Below are 22,346 nucleotides of genomic sequence, written 5' to 3'. Positions count from 1 at the left end.
TTCTAAATAAGAAACACTAATATCAACAAAAGAAGCTATTTAATTTCGTAATAATGTTGAATTAAAAAATAAGTAAATAAATAAATAAGAAATAGAAGAACCTTGTATTACCACCATATTTTATGTTTGACCTCATCACCATATTTAAATCCTCCCATAATTTGAGGCATTGTGATTAACCAAAATGCAACAATGCTTGGATCTTTCATGCTATCAATAATATGTTGAAACACAAAAGTAGATGTTTTGAAGTGAGTTAATTGTTACAAGAGGAAAATGGGTAGAATCGTAATTGGCATTTACCTCATAAGGGTTTTTTATTTTTTTCATTATGTTGTAAGCTTTGCATGGAGGCTCGATAATTTGCAAAGTAAATAAAACTAAAGGGGTGTTTCTTTTTTCCTTCATTAAACTCTATAGTGAATGACTATATGGATAAAGTGTTCTATACATAAAGATTGTAGATAAAGATGGAAAATAAAACACAATGGATTATGAGAAATCACAAAAAATAAGAACCAAACCTAGGAACCAATATCGAATAAAAACCCTACTTTCTGCCATATTATCCCTAAAATAAAAAAGAAGCCATCAATGAATCTTAATATTGTCGATGATAGTGACAATAACTCAGATTAAGGAAAAAAAGATCTGATATTAGAGATGAAGTGGAGGGAGATGATTAGCTTCGTTGCAGATTTATTGGTTATAGTTTCTTTATATTTAATATTGTGGGGAGTTTTATGTGGTTCATTTTGAAGAAACATAAATAAGTTGCTATTTTTTGAAATAAACAGTTATATTTCGCAATATAGCCATAAAATAACAATGTATTTTGAAAGTACATTGTTAAATGTTAGATTATACTTGTGTAGACCTATTTTCACGTATGGTTGGCTATATATAGTTGTTTTCCGTGTCACAGGTAAAAAATGTTTGAAGGTAATTATATGTGACAAACAAAGTCATTGAACTAATAAATCAAAAAATATTGTCTATAAAGAGGTCGTTCAATGCTATATATATTTACCTATTTCAGTGTAATTTCTACACATTTCAATAATACCAATAACCCTATTTTTTTATAATTATTTTGTAATATCTATATAAATTTGCATTTTATTTATGTGTTCTCCGCGTTTAACGCGGGTCATAATCTAGTATTTTATTATAATGAAATAAAATATCACTAATATAAATATATGTTTTAATAGATCAATATAAAAAAAACATTCTGTGGTCATAAAATTTGATTCATCCTCAAAAAGTAGACATTACTTGCAATACCAGGTGTTTGGAACTTGCAATACCAAGTTATATTAAAGAGGTTTAGCTTTTTCTATATTATAATAAATGTAATTGTTGTTAATATATACTTCATCAATAATTATCGACCACATTCCACATAGATTATAGTATTTTATAGTAATTTTGATAAAAGAAAATAATTAAATAAATTTTTAATTGGCCACAAGGCACAAGCTACGGAAACTTCCAAGCAAATGGAACAATTTGACAAACCGCTTATGATGGCCCATAGGCTCAAGTGACTTCTTTTATAATTGGAGTTTTTGAATAATCGTATTGAAGACATTATTAATTTGATTATTTTGATTCAAATTTTAATAATATTTTGATGCATACTATTTTGATTTTGAGTTTTTGACCATTAGTGTCGGTGACAATACAGAAAAAACAACGTAAAAAATCGAACTTTGTATTACTTTTTAGCGATTAAACTCCGTATCTTATTTGACATTAAGTAAAATTTTCGTATAACCGTTGTGTAACAAATAAAGTGTAATATTTTGGGTTTATCCGTAAGAATTAAAAAAAAACAACCCAGTTATACATATGGATTACAATTCTATAGTTCCTGTACACAGACACTTACATATAGCTTATAACCCGTGATAACCACGGTTATAAAATTAATTAAACTTTCGTATTAAAAAATTAAAATTATTAATGAGTTATTTTAAATAAATTATTACTTAAGAGATAGTTTTTTTATTTATATAAAATTATAATCGTTGATTTAAATAAATCGTGGAGTTATATCATTTTATAATTTATATTAATTTTATTATATTTTTTAATCTAATATTATTAATTTAATATAATTAAAGGGAGAAATTTTAAATTTTGAAATTTAAAATGAAGAATCAATTATTAATTTAATAAATTTAATAAAATTAGAGTGAAATTTAAAATTTGAAATTTGAAATGAATAATTAATAGGTTGACAAGTGGCATGATAAATGATATATAACATTAATGAGGGGTTTAATTGCATGACACTTGTCAATATGAGATTAAACCTATTCTTTTATTATAATAGGGAGACTAGGTGTGAGACCCATGTATTACATGAGTTTAATTAAAAAAAATAAATATAAAATTTTAAGAATTTGATAAGTTTGAATTTATAAGAAAAATGAGAAAAATTTGAATTATTAAAATTAATGAGACTTTAATGTATTGAATACATTATATATATAAATTTTTTCTAATAAATACTTTACATATATATTAACTTACACATTAAATGTGGAATTTTAATTTAATAAAATGAAAAATACAATAAAATGACAAGTGGAAAATAGAAAATTTTAAAAATCTAGAAAATGCCATGTGTCTAAATGAAGGAGAAGAGGACATGTGACAAAAAAAACCTTCATTTATTATAGTAGATTATTATATGATGCATAGTTTAGAGAAAAAGTAAGAGAACTCGAACAAGTCTTCATTAGGGTTCGAATGCGCAAGCTTCAACACCTTATATATAAATGATGCATAGTTTAAGAAAAATAAATAAATAAAATAACAAGAATGAGTCATGAAGAAGCTTACATGCATGGTTTTGACTTTTGAATACCATTGTTATTCATGAAAAAGAAAAAAAAGCAAATTGCATAAAATCGAGTTTGGACAAATGATTTAGCAAAACGTTTGAAGTGAGAAGTTTAACAAGTGAAGACCTTATTAAAATAACTCGTTAGAGTTACGATGAATAACGACTAATATGGACTTCGAGTATTGATTGTCTCATTCCCTCATTTTGTACGGTTCATATCCTTTTCCAAAACCCAAGTTGGATTCTTACAATTGTAAGAGAGAGTCAAAATAAAACTTTTCTACCTGATTGTTAATTTCTTATCATATACTTTATAGCCTATAAAGTATATAATTTTATCAAGTAAATCATAATTTTATGATGATTTTATTTTTATATTTATTATGTTTAAAATTAAGTTATCTAACGAACCAATTGTAGGTAAGATGAACTAACTTTTTAAAAATGCATACAAAATATACGGGTTTAATTATTAAAACTAAAGAAATTAAAAACTAATCGAAAAATATTACATTGTATTTTTTTTTATATTGACCTATTATGTTCTATCATAAAAACAAACAAAAGTTTGAAGAAGAAATACACTTACAACAAATTTTCAATGTGCTTTTTGTGACGTGCGGTACTTAATCGCCTACCATCCATGGTAGAGATCTCTAAACGTGGGATTGATGTACCTTCGACTCAATGTGTTTTTTGTGGCATAGAAGAGAAAACCGTAGCCCATCTCTTTTTACAATGTCGATGGGTACATAAAATTTGATCTTCATTGGGGATTTGGTGTGAATTAAGGATTGATGAGATTCATTCTCTTGAACAACTTCTATCGACCGCCCCTTGCTTCCTATAATCTCCATTGCAAAAGAATATCACCCATGCGTCATTCTAATCACTCTCTTGTTCACTTGGCGGGTAAAAAACGATCTTATTTTCAGTTAAACTGTTAAATCACAGGCCACAGTTGTTGGGGAAATAAAAGCAAATGCGTTCCTTTGGGTAAAAAACAAAGGTAGAGAGTTCTCTTTAACTTGGGAAAAATGGTGTGTATCCCCTTTCACGGTTTGACAAATAGATGGGTGGGGGTGGGCCTTGGAATTCTTGGCGTTATTTGGTGTTATGTTTACTACAACAAGTGTCGGTTCGGTGTTTGTTTCAATTCAATGGGTAGACATATTATAGGTATTGCTGCAAGTTAACATTTTTTTTGGGGCTATTTTCTTTTGTAGTCATTGGGTTGGGGGTGGGGTCTACACTTGGTGTTGGTGTGTGTGTGTGATTGTTAATCTGGTATATCTTACTTGACCATTTTTGGAAGTTCTTAGATGTGAGTATTAGGTTTTCTGGACACTTAACACATTACTGTGACACAACTCGCATATCTGCTGCTACACGAAGGGTTGGATGTCTATGACTACAAAACGATGGGCTGGACGATTTTACCCCTCACTGAAATCATGGTTGTTGCTGGTTTGTACCAAGGGCTAACTGAAGTGGATATAATTAGTTGCCTTCAGAATTAAATAGCTGGAGTATGATCTTTGTATAAAAGTTGCTCCTCCTCCTATTTCGTAGCTCGTGTTCCCGCTGGAGTCCACCTCCAATCGATGTTGCTTCGATAAAGTTTGCATTTTTTACTCTTGGGTTGTTTACATGTTGCTTTATTCAGTTGATGTGCTTCCCCAGTTCCATTGATCTGGGTGATGTTCATGTTTTCTGTTATTTTTGCCTTCTTTGTGTTTTAGTTGGTTTGTTTGCTTCATATGGATTCTGTTTTTTTTTTTCCCTTTTTTATTTGTTGTACTCTTTTGTGGTCCAACTTTCCGTTGGTTCCTTTTTAATAATTTTGTTGTAAAAAATAATAATAATATTTTACCATTAAAACGAAAGATCTTTTTCGTAGCTACTCCAACTGTATAGTAAACACCATCTTCTTAATTTCTTTTACACCCCGCTCCCGAGTTCAACTTAAGGAGAGAAAAGAAAGGAAATGAGCAGAAATGAGAGGAAAGTAAGAGAGATTGATGCTCCCGAGTTTCATTAAAGGAAGGAAGTGGAAGGAAATAGAAGGATCACTTTCCCTCCTAATTTTCCTTTCGATTTGGGAGGATTTGAAAAAAAAGAATAAAATGTTTAACCTTCCTTCCATTTCTCTCCAACTGGGGAGCACAAAAGACAAATTTGTTTTCCTTTCTTTTCTCTTCTTACTTTCTTTTCTTTTCTTTTCTTTGTTTCAACTCGGGAGCGGGGTGTTAGAGCTTCTCATAATAATTGTTCTCGATCGGTTCCAATATATATATATATATATATATATATATATATATATATATATATATATATATATATATATATATATATATATATATATATACTAGATGTGTGCCCGTGCAAAGCGGCGACCATAAATAACTCTTTTATTGAATAATTTTCTTATGGGGAAATAATTATTAGATTTTATTATTAATTATTATGTATAAAAAATTAACACTTTTAGATAAAATATTTATGTTTACATCTTATATTTATATTGTCTGTTTATATATTTGATGTAAATTAATTAACATCGGTGCCTAGTTTAAAAAATATAAATTAATTTATATACATAAATTTAATATTTTAAAATTGTCATTTTGCTCCAAATTAAATTTCTTAATAACTTTTCTTAATTCAAGGCTTCAAACTTGTGACAAGTATTAATGATTTATTTATGTATAGATGATTTGTACACAAAGCTTTGTAACTTCTACCTTTTAAAATTCAAAAAATGACTAATATGTTTATATATATATATATATATATATATATATATATATATATATATATATATATATATATATATATATATATATATATATATATATATGAGCAGTCTATCTATTTGATTAAATAGAAAACATAATATATTTTATAAAAAATTCTATCATTTAAAAGTAATAGGAAAAAACTTTAAAGATTGTTAATTAGAAAAGATTTTTGTTTATGAAATAAATGTTGGTCAAAAATTAATATAACAAAAATAGTATTATTTTTGAATTACGAGTATGATTTTTAAATATCATAATAATCGCTTCCCCATAATAATTATTTTTAAATTAGCCATTCTTTTGGACATTAAGAATTTTAAACAATATCCAAATAAAATATATTTTGGACAGTGGTGTTGGTATCAATAGGCCATAGTCACACAGGCAAAGAATGCTGGCATGTGGCATCCCCTTTTTTTCACCCGTATTTAGTATATACTTTTTACAAACTATTTTAAAATTGAAAACTTTCTCTTTCTCCAAATATAATTTATAACAACTTTATATATTGCTATCACTTTAAGAGATTTTTTTTTTTTTTTAATTTCAAATACGGGTATTAGTTCTTTCATATAAAAGGCGGCGATATAAATTGTATTCAACTATTCATGATGTCAAAGGTAGGTTAAATGAAATATTGTTAAAAACAATCCGCATGTAAATAACTTATTTTGCTTTTAATCTAAATTAGACCGATCATATTACCATTTTTTTATGTGAATAATTTTAAAGTAAAAGATATTTCTTGAAACATAAAAGAAATTAAATGGATAAATCGGGCCTTTCAATTTGTACTTTTGTTGTCGATTCTATAACTTATGCGATGAACGATGGTTCTTAAATCAAATTTTGCGTTAACTATTACTAAAAGTTATTAACAATCAATTAACAATATATAAAATATTTAATCTACATCTGGCAAGAAAAAGATGAGCCAGCAAGAAGCCACCGGCCCACCACATAAGGTGTATCTATTTTTTCTCTTCTAGAAGCATGCCATCATCCTTATTTTTTTCTTCAAGAAGCATTTCATTTATCTGTATTTATTATTTTAAAATGGTTTCACAGAAGTTAAAAAAACTTAAATGTCGTTTTGTCTATTATCATATTGTACAAAAATAGGGACATAATTCTTTTATTATATCCTCTTAGACATGAAAATCAATAGACCGTCACTCCTTATATCACAAGGACAATCAAAGCACAAAAATAATTCAGTTTATTTAATCTTAAATAAACATTTCAGTCTTATATAATTAACATTACTAAGAAATAAGAGATACAATTTCCAAAAACAACGGAGTTTGGTTCAATTATTTGATTATTAACATAAACTTTTAAATTAATATTGATTTTAGAATCATGTTTTATAAATAAAATCTAACTAAGCTAAGTTTCTTTTACGTGCCTTTTTGTTTCTCATTTATTTTACACGTCTTTGTGAACGGATTGATAAAATGTTGAAGGTCATGTTTGCTAACATAACTAAAAAAAAATTAATTTTGTTCTTATAAAATAATCCGTGGTAGTAATTAACTGACTGATAAAGTAATAACGTATGATAAAAACTAATTGATAAGTTATATATCAAATATAAAATGACATGTTAATATATAATAAAATTAACGTTATTTTGAATGACACGTTATATTAAAATAAATCTCAAATGAGTTAGTAGCAAAAAGTTTTTCAATTATTTTTAGGTAAAACACATTACTTTATGTTGTATTTGCAAAACTATTATGAATTTATCACGTCTTATAGCTTGATTCTCAAGTGTTAACATGGTTAGATCTTGGATCTTCTATTTTTTTAGGTATATATTGACGATTTCATTCAACAATGTTGAAATCATTCATATCGAGTCATTCATTTAATATAGTTTGGAGAGTAAATGTCGCAACACCTCTTATTCAATACTTCAAATGAACGTTTGATACGTTTAAGAGAAAAGTAATGTAAACTACTGAAATCCTCTTGAACATTAGTTTGAAGAACATTTTCAATTTGTGATTAAGGGGTCTGTTAAATCGCCCCCCCCCCCCCCCCCCCCCCCTCGTTTTTACTTTATGTCATATATATATATATATATATATATATATATATATATATATATATATATATATATATATATATATATATATATATATATATATATGATTTTTTTAAGTATTTATAATTTTAACTATTTTATATATCCCTATTATTTTGTTGTATTTTGTTTAAAGGTTTTTATAAATTTATTTTTGTATATAATAATTTATTATTTTCTAAAAATTGAAAATTTTTAACTATAGCTGAATGGGTAACTCCGTTCAATTGAACGACTAAATATTTATAATCATTATTATCGTTCTAGTTTTAACGATTAAATATCTATAATAATTATTATTGTTTGACAATTTAATTGCAATGTTGATTAATTATTTATAATTTTTTTTATTTATAATAATATTTATTAAAAAAATTATATATATATATATATATATATATATATATATATATTTGTGTGTGTGTCAAATGTCAAATCATAGGGGAGGAGGATAAACAAATGATAGGGGGTGGCGGATTAGTGGGAGCCTGTGATTAATCATATCTATTCTCCCTATACTAATAAAAAAGTAACCATTTGCCATGTGTCACCATATTAGACCTCTTAATTAATGTTTTGTCACTTGTCAATTTATTAGTTCTCCATTTTAAATTTATTAGAACTCCTCATTAATGTGATGTTATTTGTCAATGTATTTATTTTCTATTTTAAATTTTAAATTTGAATTTTATATTATTATTTTCATTAATACACAAATAAAAAATGTTTAACATATATTAAAAATTAATTTTACATATTTATTTGAATCAACGATTATAATTTCACATAACTAATAAAAATATCTTTTAAATTAATAATTTATTTAAAATAACTAATTAATAATTTTGAGTTTTTACTATAAAAATTTAATTAATTTTGTAACCGTGATTTCCACGGGTTATAAACTAATATCACAATATATGAATATGGTTTTGGATATCTTTTTATATATTATAGTGGACTATATGTCTTAATGAGACTACTGGACATGAACTTTATTTGATGTGGTACGCTGGAAACACCATTGCTAGTGTCCTAGTATCGAGACTTCCGCCTCATTCAGACTACACCAGTTTTGGATTCGGAATAACCAAAAACTAATTATGAAGTGAATGGGAAATCGAAAACTGGACCGAATACTAATAATCGGTTCCAACTCGTTTCGGGTCGGTTCTACTAGTTGGTTCCAACCGCTCCGATTCCAATTTGATTTTTTGGTTAAAAAGTTATCCCTAGACTACATATATCCCGATCATCTTTCGTCTCTGGCATTACATATATATAGCTTGTATATACATTTCTGTTTTGGTATTTGTAAATCTTGGTTTGGTTGACCATATGAAAAGAAATATTTGACTAGCGGACGTTGTGGTAATGCGTGGACACCAATACGTGGACGAGAGAGAATATTAAAGATGTGAAGCAAGGGAATGGTGATCGACCACGCGACCACCTTAAAATTGATAATATCTATTTCATGCATTTTTACAATCTAACATAATCTCTATTTTAACATTAATCTAGATTTCAGATCTTTTCAATACACCTTAAGATGGTTTATATCCTGTAATGTCCACATCCCATGACGCCATAGCCTATATATTCTCACCTGCCTCCACATCAAACACTTGTTAATTCATTTTTCATCTCAACTCTCAACTCCCTCTTTCTCTCTTCAAAATTATAATATCTCACCGAAACCACCCAAAACAGATCACAAATTTCATCTCCGCCGGCCGGCTACGAACATGCAGTCCAGCTCCATAGTCGACGCATCACCGAGCTTCAACACACATTCTTCTAACAACCTCACGGATATTGCAGATAGAGTTGTCCAAGAATTACTTCGAACCGACAATGGATTCGGCGACGATATCTTCGACTTCGGTGTTGATAATAATCGGGAGAATACTGGCGAAGATGAGGGGGTAATGACTAATACTCCTACCGGAAACTTGAAGGAAAATGTGGAAGACGCTCCCAACGAAGATGAAATAGAGTTCGAGTTCCCTGTTGTTTGTAGAGACTCTAATCTGTTTCCGGTTTCAACTGCCGACAGTCAGATCTCGCGGAGCTATCCGCTATTCGATAGAAGTTTATTGTTAGACGTCGATCCTAATTCCAGTAACGGTGTTGACGCTTCGGGGTCTGAGCCTAAGCCGTCTCCGGCGGCGCGGCATTCTCTGATGATGCTTTTCAGAGAAGATCACTCGGCGTCGTCTTCCTCGTCAGAGGCGGATGATCTGGACAGAATTTCGCCGGGAACGTACTGCGTCTGGAACCCGAAATCTGAATCGCATGGAAAGCATAAGAAGAGCAATTCCATATCGTTTGATAATAATTCGAAGAGGTGGAAGGTTCGAGATCTACTCAAGCGAAGCTACAGTGACGACAACTATTCAGCCGGCAAGGTTGACATTTTCACTCCTCCGATTGCAACGAAGCAGAAGATGAACAACGAAAAGGTAAAGAAGACTGAGAAAACTGCTAAATTAACTTCTGCCGTCGACGGCGGTGGAATATATAGTAAAACGGAATCTAATACCCCAGTGCATAAAGCGAAAGCGGGAGGTAACCGTCTTCCGCCGTATCTTCCCTACCGGCCAGATCAGCAAGGTCTATATGCCAATTTCACCGGATCAAGTAGAAATTTTTATCGCTACTAAAACGTATAATAACTTTAATTTACATATTCTTAATTTTTTGTTTTCATGAAACTTTACATCTCTTACGTTAATTAGGTTTTGCAGTTATGACATTCTGACTGTAAATCTCCTGTTAGTATGTATGTGTGAGGGGATTAAGGCTAGAACCGAACTGTCGAGTTTGAATATTATTTATCGGTGTTTCGAATCTATCTAAAACCTATTATTGTAAATTGTTACTGTGCGTTTTGAATTATTCATTATTCTTTTTAAATGTTTTTTTTTGAACTTTAATTTAAATGTATATTAAGGCTCCCCTTTTGCCCTTTTGGTGCTTGTGACAAAGTAAGGTTAGACAACATTGTGGCTGAGATGGAGATGGACTATATATGGTGAACTCGGCACTACTCTAGTTTCTATTCATGAAGTAATGTCCATAAAAAATAGGTGCAAACATTCAAAAGCTAGTAGCCGAAAGTTGTTTGAAATTATATTTAAGGTCCATGTGGTTTGTTGAAATCAACGCCTGTAGTCTACAATATTCTTTTCTTGCACTCGTGGTATCTTAATTATCCAAACCTACGTAACACGGTTGGTCCCTCACCTTATTTGTTGTTAAGGTGGAACGGTTAAGACCCCTCTTCTGCCACGTGTATGTGAATATTCTGATCTTTTCAAACAACCCTTTTATTTCTCACTTCAGTTCAATCACCCACATCTATAAAATTGGCAAAACAAGAACACACACAAAGAGGAAGCATACACAAGAACATACACAAAAACACTAAGCATAAAAAAAGACACTAAGCAAAAACAAAGGTTTAAGAACCTACGACTACTAAACTACCGATAAGAAGAGATCTATGTCGTTCAACCGCAATACCCAAAAAATAATGCAAAGGTCCCAAATCTTTCATAGCAAACTAGAGCTAAGCATTAAGATAATTGAAGCTTGTAAAACATCTGATGAAGCCGTTAAAACAATATTATCTACATATAATAAAATACATGCCATGTCTCGTCCCTGACGATAAATGAAGAGCGAATAATCAGATTTGGTATGTGAAAAACTGATGGTTGAAATGTAGTCCGCAAATATTTTATACCACGTACAGGGGTGGGGGATTGTTTAAGTCCATACAATGACTATGGCAATAGACACACATGATTAGGATGAGTGGTGTCACGAAAACTAAGAGTGTAACGACTCAAAAATCAAGGGTAAAAATTCCATTTTTCATTATGGTTAAAACACACATATATTTTAAATCCAGGCTTCCCAAAACTTTGCTAATTAAAAACATTTATCAGAGTTCATCCCAAAATCAAATATTACGGAAAAAATGGGTGTGTGCGCTGCGATCAAGTCGAACCATTCCTTTCCAAACCGATGATACCTGAAACCATAACCAAAACTGTAACCACGAAGCTTAGTGAGTTCCCCAGAGGATACCCCACACAATCCACATAATCACATAGTCCATATTAGCTATCAGAGCTACATAAACCACATAAGCCATGCATACAAACATATAAGGATGCTGTGGGCTCCTCCTAAGGTCTTATAACTACATGTCATGGGCTCCCCTCATGGTCTCTACTACTTGCCATGGGCTCCCCCACAAGGTCCTTACCTAGGAATGCCACAGGCTCCCCCTACATGGTCTTATATCCAACTGCCACGGGCTCCCCCGGGGGTCTTTCATTAAAATAACATAATAGTCAACTAGCTTATTGTATATCACAAAAATATCTATCATCCTACATAACTCATACATAGACATATAAGGATGTCGTGGGCTCCCTCCAAGGTCTTACTCTTATGTGCCATTGGCCCCTCCACATGGTCTTATATCCAACTGTCACGGGCTCCCCTCGGGGTCTTCACATAGATAGTCAATAAGTACTAGCACATTCTCATATATAAGCATACCGGACATATCAGTAGTGAATCCGAAGTAAACACTACAACTAACTAAATGGGCTGGCCTTGCTGCCTTAGACCCATTGGTATGGTGAGGAAACTCACCTCGAATGTAGAAGCTTCCTAAAAGAAATCCTTAGTTGCTGCCCTGTCCACTTCCTGAGCTATCAATACCGATCAATATACCCAATTAGCACTTGGGTGCCATACCATAATCCTTAATCCATGCATGGGTTAAAATGACCATTTTACCCCTGGCCCACAAGATACTTAACTAAGGCCCAAGTCCAAAACCAATCAAGTCCAAAACTCCAAAATCCATAAAGGTCCACTAATGGCCCAATTTTTTCCAAATTGGGCCCAAACCCTTACATAGGCCTTTCCTAAAGCCCATTTATTATTTTCTGAATTGTTATATCTGTCCATAACTAGCCCAACAAAATCCATGCACTTACAAGCCCATTAATGGCCCAATTTTCTGAATTGGGCCCAAACTCCTTATCGGGCCTCATCCTATGATCCAATCCTTCAATTAGCCCAGAACACAACCAACCTGATAGTCCATTAGGGTCCAGGAATCTAGGCCCAAACCCGAAGCCCAAGTCTGAAATCCCAAACAGAGGCGTACGCGTGGCGTACCCTCGCCTCGCATTGACCATCTATAGGATGGTTGACTCTGTATGCGGGGCGTACCTCGACTTACGTGAGGCATACTCGTAGAACTTCCAAACTACTTTTGTGACTTAATCAATTAAGAGCTTTGCATCTAAACTTTAGAGAACCACCAAATGAAGCTCTTAATGCACAAAGTTGGCACCTTTATGCATTTGCATGGTTCAAGGGGTCTTAATGACCAATTTAACCCAATAATACTCATCTAGGACATGAATGAATGGTTTCTAGCCTCAAAGATTGCAACTTTATGAGCTTATAACCTTTGAAATGCTAAGAGTAGCAACTCAAAGCTCCTGGAGTGGTGTCTACCCACTAGATCTTGCTCATGAGGCCAAAAAGGGACCAAAAACCAACATATTCATAAACAACAACATCTAGTGATCAAGCTCAAAACTTTTTACCTTCTTTGAGCTGAAAATGTAGCAAGAAATCCCAATCTACAAGCCCTCCTTTAAACCACCACCTTGTATTGAGCTTCCATTTCTTGAAATGCACCAAAAACCACCCAAATGTACCCATAAAGCTCATAACACTCTTGGATGAAGCTACCACTTGAATTTAGGGTTTAAGGCTCTGAGAATGAAAGAGAGGCGCACCCCCTTGGACTTAAGGTGCTTTAAATAGTGAGACAACCCTAAAAATTAGGGTTTTGGAGATCTTGAACATACGCTGGGCATACTCCCTGTACGCTAGGCGTACATTCTCTGTAACGACAAAATTTTCAAAAACAATTTTTCATTTTTAAATCATATTTTCAATCACCAAAAACAATATCCAACAACTGTATCCAATGTTATCATAATAAACAATCCCAGAATCTCAAAGATCTCAAATACAAAAATCGTCTCGGTGTGTACGGATCATGCTGGCGCCTTTCCACGGTCCTCGCTAGTACCTGAAACACACAACATAACAATTGTAAGCATAAATGCTTAGTGAGTTCCCCAAAATACCACATACAACACATACACCTTTCCAGACCATAACTCTGTTGGACACACCCTCCGGTCCGAGTGTCTCAGGGGACTTCCGTCCCAAATCCCGGTAGACCTTCCGGTCCTACCCGTATCGACCTTCCGGTCCGTAACCTCCTGACCTTCCGGTCCATGTTCTCTCGACCTTCCGGTCCATATCATCTTGACCTTCCGGTCCTTATCATACATAGCATACATAACACATACATATCACATATCAGCATATAACACATATATCTCATAGCATAAGATCTTCCGGTCACACATAGGTACCCTTCCAGGTACAGTATAGTGAGAAGACTCACCTCGGGTGACTCGGTAATCTCGAACTCGGTAAATCCCGGTCTAGCCTCCGCCTAATCACATAGAATAAGCACTCTGATCAACACAACTCTCAAGGCTAGACTAGATACCTCTCTTAGCACTCTCAGAAGGGTAATAGACCATTTTACCCCTCTCAAGGCTCAAAGACCCTAAAGTTGACCAAACCCTAAAAGTCAACAGAAGTCAACTCTTTGGGTTACGCTGCGTGTACCAAACCTGTACGCTGGGCGTACCCGACGACCTCACAGAAACGAGGAACGCGACCCCCTACGTCGCGCGTACTGGGATTACGCCCTGCGTAACTCCCAGTTTCAGACTCCTTAGCTCTTGGGGTCTTAAACAGTTAAGACACACGTCCAACTTCTAGATCTGACCATTTCTAAGCCTCTTAATCCATAAAGTTGGTGACTTTAAGCCTTTGCATGGATGGACAAGTCACTAACACCCACAACATTCCATTTCCAACCCTAGAAAAGCTCATAACTCAAGCATGACCCCATAACAACGACCAAGTTGGGATTTTTATGGATCTATAACACAAATATCACTGGAATGGGACAGATCTAGGTCCATGGAGTCCCTTACACTCATAAAGTCTCCACCTTTGGGACTTTAACCCTAGAAATGGTCCATGCAACATCAAACCAAAATAAAGAGGAAAGTTTTTAACTTTATACCTCTAGATGAAGCTTCTTCCTCTGAAGATCTCAGATCCAAACTTGCACTTCAAGCCCTAGCCTCCACAAGCTCCTCTCCTTCTTCTTCACTAACACACCAAGGCACTTTTAGCTCAAAACACTCACACACAAGCTTAAGGACAAAGGAAGGCTCTCTTAGGGTTTCACTCTCTGATATGGTGGCTGAGGAATAAGCCTTAGCATCCTTTATATAGTGCACAAGTCAAATATTAGGGTTTGCATCTGGGCCCTCTACGCCCAGCGTAACCCTGGGTACGCCCAGCGTACCTAGGCGAGTCCACATCCAAATTAAGCGCATGAGTATGCGCACCGTACTCCCCAGTACGCCCAACATACTCATTTGCCATAAAATTCACTCAAGGGCTAAACTTGACAACTTGAAAAAAGAGAAGGGTTAAATAGCTTTACCTGAATTTCAGGATGTTACATTCTCACACCCGTGTTTCACTTATCCAGCACTACATTGGGCGTTCCCAGCTTACAATGAGCGTACTCATTGGTTGTCACCTTTGCGTGCATGCTGAAATACAAGCTTTTCCCACCCAAGGACCAAAACTGCCAAAGCCCTTAAACTATCATAACTCCCTCATTCTAGGTCCGTTTTCGACGAACCTTATATCCACAAAAAAGTGGCGAGAAGCCCTACGCCGCTAACAGCACGCCCAAGTCTTACAACCTTCCGAATAAAACCCAAAACCCATAAAGGGCTCGAACTACCACTTTACCGATATACCCCTTTGGCTTCAAGAGACGACCCAACTCCCAGATCACCTCATTTACATTATTTATATGTAAATGCGTTTAGATATCTCTCTCTTCCAAGGCCCCTAACCTTATGATAATCTATTCTCAGGCCACAGTCCCGAATTAGGAAAATGATTTGAAACAGGACATTACAAAGAGGTTAATGCATATTGTTAAGTGTGTCAGACCCAACAAATAAAGGGGTACGATATACTCCTAAGTAACACTACTCTATTGCACTCAAAAGTAGCACAAGGCAAGTAGGGTCGATCCACAGAGACACGGGACAATCAGTCTATACCCTTTTTGCATAAGGTATTTGTTCACGAAAGATGAAAGAAAAAGGGGGATTTGATTTGCAATGATTAGACAAATAAAGTAAAATCACAAGTAATTGGCTGAATGAGTAAATTAAATTCAGATATTATAAAGACTCCAACTTCATGCATGACACTTCAACAATGTGAATCCAAGATGACAAGACCTTTGTTTCATTCTATCTAAGTTGGTACTTGAAAATGTTAACAAGCTCTAACACTTCCCATTCACCACAATAATTAACCAAAACAAGCTCTTTGATTAATCCTAACCTTACTAACCTAATCTAAACAAGCTCTTAGAATTGGATTGAAAGGTTGCTTTAAGCTTTATGTGAATGTTCCCAACAACACTCAATACTCCTCACAAGCTCGGGAGCGTAAGAATATGTGAAAAGATTTACACTAATTTCATTCAATAGAAATCAGATTAGTGCTTGTTACCTAGTCTAATTTACAAAACAATTACGGATTTTGCAATTAGATAACTTGAATGATCTAAACCTAATTCATATGGCCAATAAGAATCACAATTAGAATCAAACATTCGATTGAGACAAAATCAAATTCACTAGATAGAAATTAAGAACAAACATCAAGTCATATGATTAGATTCACAACTAGAAAGTCAAAACATGAGTTGGAGAAATTAGAGTTCTAGCCACACATGACTAGAACAAAACCAGAAATCTAGAAGATGAATTCAAGAATAAAAATGCTTACAAATACGAAATCAAAATGTTTCCAAATGTTTAATGGACAATCCTTGCTAAAAACTTCAACTCCTTCTCCTCAAAAATGCCTTTTTTCTGCTCTCTCTCCCAAAAAATGACCTCATTCCCCGAAATAAGAAAAGAGGAAAAACTGCCAAAAAGACAGTTTTTTTTAGTCGAACACGCCCCGTGTCGATATAGAGCAAATAAACACGGGCCGTGTTGAGTGTAAGTACGATGCTCAAAAATGCCCAGATAGCCCAACACGCCCCGTGTCCATATAGGCTAAATGAACACGGGTCGTGTTCATCTAAGTCAGAAGGTAAATGCTTGATAGCCAAACACGCCCCGTGTTGGATTCTAGGGCAAACCCAACACGCCCCGTGTTGCCCTCTGGATGCTCATCCAAACTTGATTTTTCTAATTCTTCCGATTCTCGTCCCATCGTCCCGCCATCTTCATCAACGCTCCCTAGCACCTCCAAAAGCGCGCTCCAACCCCCGGTTCACCTGAAATTGACATAAAAATGTGCAAATAAGGTTGTTCAAGAAATTAACCTAGATATGCTAAAATGCAATAAAAACAACGAAATTACTTTAAGGATATACATAGAAAATGGGCTAAAAGTTGTGCAAAAAGGGTGCACAAAATGCACCCAACACATATAGACCGTTTCACTCAAGTCACCATGCATAAATGCATTTTTAACATGAATGGACCATGATTTTGACAAAGAAATACTAAGAATGGTACGAATAGTAGTCGGTTTAACCACTGGTGTAAATGTTTCACCACAACCCACACCCACTTGTTGGGGGTTTCCATCACCAACAAGGTGAGCCTTATACCGAGCAAAAGTACCATCAAAGTTTTCATTGTGAGTGAAAATCCACATAGAGAGGATGACGTTAACATTCGATGGCCGAGGCACTGAGTTCCATGTTTTATTTTTAATAACAACCTCAAATTCCTTATTCATTGCTTGTTTCCAATTCGGGTCGTGTAAGGCCAATATAGGATTATGAAGGTAGTGAGGAGCGATCATTTTGAGTAGGCAACACATACTTATTATTCGGTTTGACAATTCCATATTAACTTCAAGTAACCATGGTGGAACGTGGTACTGTCGAGGAGGGAACCTGTGAAGACGTCCTGACAGAAGTCGAACTGGGAGATTCAACAGACGGTGATGGGGTCTATGCAGTAGTTGGTGTCTGACCAAAAGGTATGATCGATGGAATAATGTCGGTTGTAGATGTTTTGCGTAAGTGATGGAGAATATATGGTGAGAGATTGTCATCCAAGAAAACATATGGATCTGCAAAGGGTGGGGGGCCCGAGAAAACGGGAATGTATGTTCGTCAAAAATCACATGATGATTGATGATAATTTTCTTTGTGGACAGATCGAGACAATTGTACCCACGATGATTAGATAGGAATCCCAAGAAAAGACATGGAGTTGATTGGGCTCGAAGATTATTGATAGTAGATGCCTAAAAGAAGAAAAACACAAACACCCAAAAACTCGAATGTAAGAGAATGATGGATCATGTTGGTATAAGATCTTATGAGGTGACTGGTATATGAGTAGTTTTTATGGTAGAATATTGAGAAGGTATGTTGTCATATCGAGGGCATGATGCTAAAACAATGGTGGTAAATAGGTATAAGCAACTAGAGTGCGAACCATATTATTGATGGACCGTATTTTACGCTTCGCCTTACCATTATGAGATGAAGTATGTGATGGGTTTTGGTCCTAAGAACATCCTATGTGCTCATACAAACCCTAATGCTTGGATCTAGGTTTCTCTATTGTACATGCAAGTTATCCAAGACTATAAACCTTAATTCTAGCATTCAAGTAATTATATTAACATGAGAATAGGTTTATGATGTTACCTTGATTGTCATGTAGCAATAACAATCCCAAATCTCCTTGTATTGACTTTGGAATGCTTAGAGTCACAAGTGTCACTCCTCTAATGGTTCACAAACACCATAAGCAAGAGGATGAAGAGGAGAGAGGATGGAGGCTGCCCTAAAACGTGTGAAACCCTAGGAGAAGTCTTAGCCACGTTTTTGGTCATAAGGGATCTCTTTATATAGGAGGCAATTAGGGTTATCTAACAAGGAAACCCTAATTTGGATGCTTAAGCCCTAAGCAACCCATGGAGCCCTTTCCTTAAGGCCTTGCACGATTTCATATGGGCTTCCCCCATAGAATTCGTCCACCTTATAATAAAAGGCAATCCATGGCCCAAATTGCAATTATCTTCTAATTACAATTCCAGTCCCTTAAGTTTAATTAATCTCTTTTAGTCACAAAACTAATTACCAATTAATTATTGACTAATATTAATTAAACAATATGATTTCTCATTTAATATATTATTCTCATAATATATTAATAAATCATATTTAATCCTTTCTCTCCATAATTCATCCTATCAAGTTGCTTGGGTGAAAGCAACCCAAAAGGACCATGCACCATCGGGTCAAGTACATACCAAAATAGTAATGGACTTAAACACTAATCCAACAGTATGAGGGCATGAGAATCGGAAATATATCCCTATTTGATAACAGGAATCTCGAAATCGACCATTATCAAATTCCCCACCATTGTCACATTGAATATTTTTAATGTCTCGTTGAAAGTGGGCATGTATCTGTAACACCCTATCCTGAATAGTTTCCTAATGTGGGGTGGCGACCCAAAGATTTGGTATCATTAGGCTTAGGTCCTTTGAGGAAAAGAGATTTAGACCCATTTGGGAATGGGTAATGTAATTTAGATAATTCCAGAGTTTGGTTTGTGTTTTGAAGCCAATGGGTATATCGGTAAAGTGTCAGTTCGGGATTATATAGAAATTGAATCGTAGTTTAGGAAGTTTTTAGGCAAGTATGAATTGATAGACGCGTAGAGCTTCTTGTTACCTTTCTGTTGATATAAGGATCGTCATAAACATACTTATAACGAAGAAGTTATGGCTATCGAAAGATGGTAGGGTTTAAAGATAACCCTAGTATGTAGGGCGTACATAGGGAGTACGCCGGGCATACTAGGGAAAATGAACGTAACCCTTAGAGGAGTAAGCTGAGCGTAATGGGAGTATGCAGGGCGTACTCCAGTTTCATGCAAGCCCTAATTTAGGGTCTTGGACCCTATTTAAGCTCCTTATCTCATCACTTAATCCTAATATCTTCAGCCTCCATCCCTTTTAAACCCTAGATTGGAAACCCTTGAGTGTTTTGGTGAGTTTTGAGCTTGAAGAGTGTTTGCTGGTGGTTTGTGAAGGAGAAAAAGAAGAGGAACACTTAAGGAAAATTGATGAACTTGTGGATCCAGGATCATTTCCACATTTGCAAGCTTTTTGAGGTAAAAACCTTACATCTTTATACTCTTATATGTAAGATATAGTTCTTGGAGCATTTTATGCACTTTTTGAGACCTTTCTGATAAAGGTGAGCTTTTGATCTACTACAGAAGTAATGGATGCTAGATCTAAGCTCCAATAAGTCCCTTCTTCATAGAAATGGAAACTTTATGGAATATATTGGTCCATGCAAGTGTTAAGACCCTTATTAAGCTCTTTTTTAAGTGTTGAGTCCTATTAAGGCATGAATGCTAGATCTAAGCTCCAATAAGTCCCTTCTTCATCAGATCTATGTTTTGGACATCTTGGTTTAACTCATTAAGAGCTTAATATGGTTTTTGGACTTCTGACGAGTACGTTGGGTGTACATAGGAGTGCGCTCAACGTAATGTTGGATTTATGCATCATCTATTTGTACATCGTGCTTCAAGGCTAAGTACATAGGGCGTACTCTCCAGTTCAGCTATTTTGGGCCTTGTTGGGCCATTAGGCTTCTGATTTTGGGCTACGGTTAGGCCTCGGGCTTTCTTGGTTTTGGTCCCATTAGAGTTTTAGGCCTGATTAGGATGTTGGGCCATAATGGGCTTTGGGTTGCCATTTTGGGCTTTTTGTGAAATTAGATTGGGCATTGGTTTTTGGTCAAGTAAGAAAAGGTTAAAATGGTCTTTTACCCTTTAGGAAGTTGGTTTATGGAGTGGGCCTTAGATTTTGGGTTTTGTGTTAATTATTGATTAAGTTTTGTATTTATTGTTAGTTGGCGTGAGATTATCCGGTTCAGCGACCCAAGCAGTCATTTGATTATCAACGAATTGAAGTGAGTCTGCTCACTGAGTTTAGCGGGTCAAAGGCACCAATGCCGACCCATGGTTTATATGTTAGGATGCTAGATGTTTGCGTGACTCTTGCATGTGTTATGTGATGGTATGCTTACCGGGCAAGGCCTAATGCCAGGCGGGGTCTGATAAGTATATTGTATGCTAGTTACCATTATGTGTTTTTATACTTATCGGGCAAGACACGATGTTGGGTGAGGCTCGATGACTGTATGGTATGTTATCGTCTTTGTGATTATCGCATGTGTTTGTAGGATTATATGTGTACCGAGTGGGGTCCGATGCCAGGTGGGGCCTGATGACTGACATATCTATATACCAAGCGGGGCTCGATGGTGGGCGAGGCCCGATGTCAGGCGAGGCCCGATGAAGGGCTGGGGCCTAGTACGTGATTATTATGTATGGTATGTGGTATTTTGGGGAATTTAGTGTTCTCTAGATGGGATGGGTAATTAGTGGGCCTAGTTTGGAGTTGGGCCATTATTAGGCCTAATGATTATTGGCTTAACATTAGAATGTAACTAGGGTTGTTATTGATTGTGTTCAGCGTGAGAAGTCATTGTGCAACAGACTTGGGTGTGAGATTTACTATCTTCTGATCGAGGTGAGTTTTCCTCATTGTATTTGTGGGTCGAAGGCACTAATACCGATCCAGTAGATTATGTATCATGGTTAGGATGTTGCTATACTGTAGTGAATTGTTAAGATCTACATGATTATCTATTTGTTGTTTTATGTTAACTGTTATGTATATGTCGACATAGTATGGTTAGGGTGAGGTAGTAATGTTTTGTGCGGTAGCCAACAAACCCGGGAGCAAGCCAGACATAAGTTGTGGACCGGAAGTGCAAGCCAGACTTATGTTGTGGGCTCGGGAGCAGTCCAAATATGATCCGTGGGCCTGAAAGGCAAGCCATACTCATATTATGGGCTCAGGGGTAATCTAGTTTGTTTGCTATGGACCTAGTTGATGTTGTTATATGTTATGTATCTTGGTCCTTTAGGGGAACTCACTAAGCTTTGGCTTACAATTTCATTTTATTGTTTCAGGTACTTCAGATGACCGTGTCAAGGCGAAGGCGTGATCGTGCACATCCTTCAGTTTTATGCTATTTGGATTTTAGGATACTCTGATTACTGAAATACACTTTTGAAACAATGGTTTTGTAAACATTTATGGTTTGGGTTGTTTTTGAAAATTTTAAATTTGTTGTGATTTTGGGAAGTATGGAGTAACTGTAATATTTGACATGTTGGATAATGGATTAGAAGTTGGGGTACCTGAAACCTGGGTACATCCTTGTTATTGGTTAACTACATGAAAAAAATGTATAGCTACGAGATTGAACCAATAAATAGGAGAAGCA

The 22,346-nt window shown here is 34.8% G+C and overlaps 1 protein-coding gene across 1 annotated transcript; it reads left to right on the top strand.

The window, feature by feature from the left end:
• Positions 1 to 9,369: 9,369 nt before the first annotated feature.
• Positions 9,370 to 10,669, top strand: LOC145081507 (uncharacterized). The gene has a single exon (XM_079023248.1). The coding sequence runs from the start codon at positions 9,499 to 9,501 to the stop codon at positions 10,414 to 10,416; it is 918 nt and encodes a 305-aa protein (XP_078879374.1). The 5' UTR covers positions 9,370 to 9,498; the 3' UTR covers positions 10,417 to 10,669.
• The last annotated feature ends 11,677 nt before the right edge of the window (positions 10,670 to 22,346 follow it).

The sequence above is a fragment of the Lactuca serriola genome, chromosome 1 (genome assembly GCF_051521515.1).
Source record: "Lactuca serriola cultivar US96UC23 chromosome 1, Lser_US96UC23_V15, whole genome shotgun sequence".
Classification (NCBI taxonomy): Eukaryota; Viridiplantae; Streptophyta; class Magnoliopsida; order Asterales; family Asteraceae; genus Lactuca; species Lactuca serriola.
This window is presented reverse-complemented; position numbering and strand designations above follow the sequence as displayed.

Excerpts from the sequence above, each read along its gene's own strand:
- LOC145081507 (XM_079023248.1), top strand. The coding sequence starts at position 9,499 with ATGCAGTCCAGCTCCATAGTCGACGCATCACCGAGCTTCAACACACAT.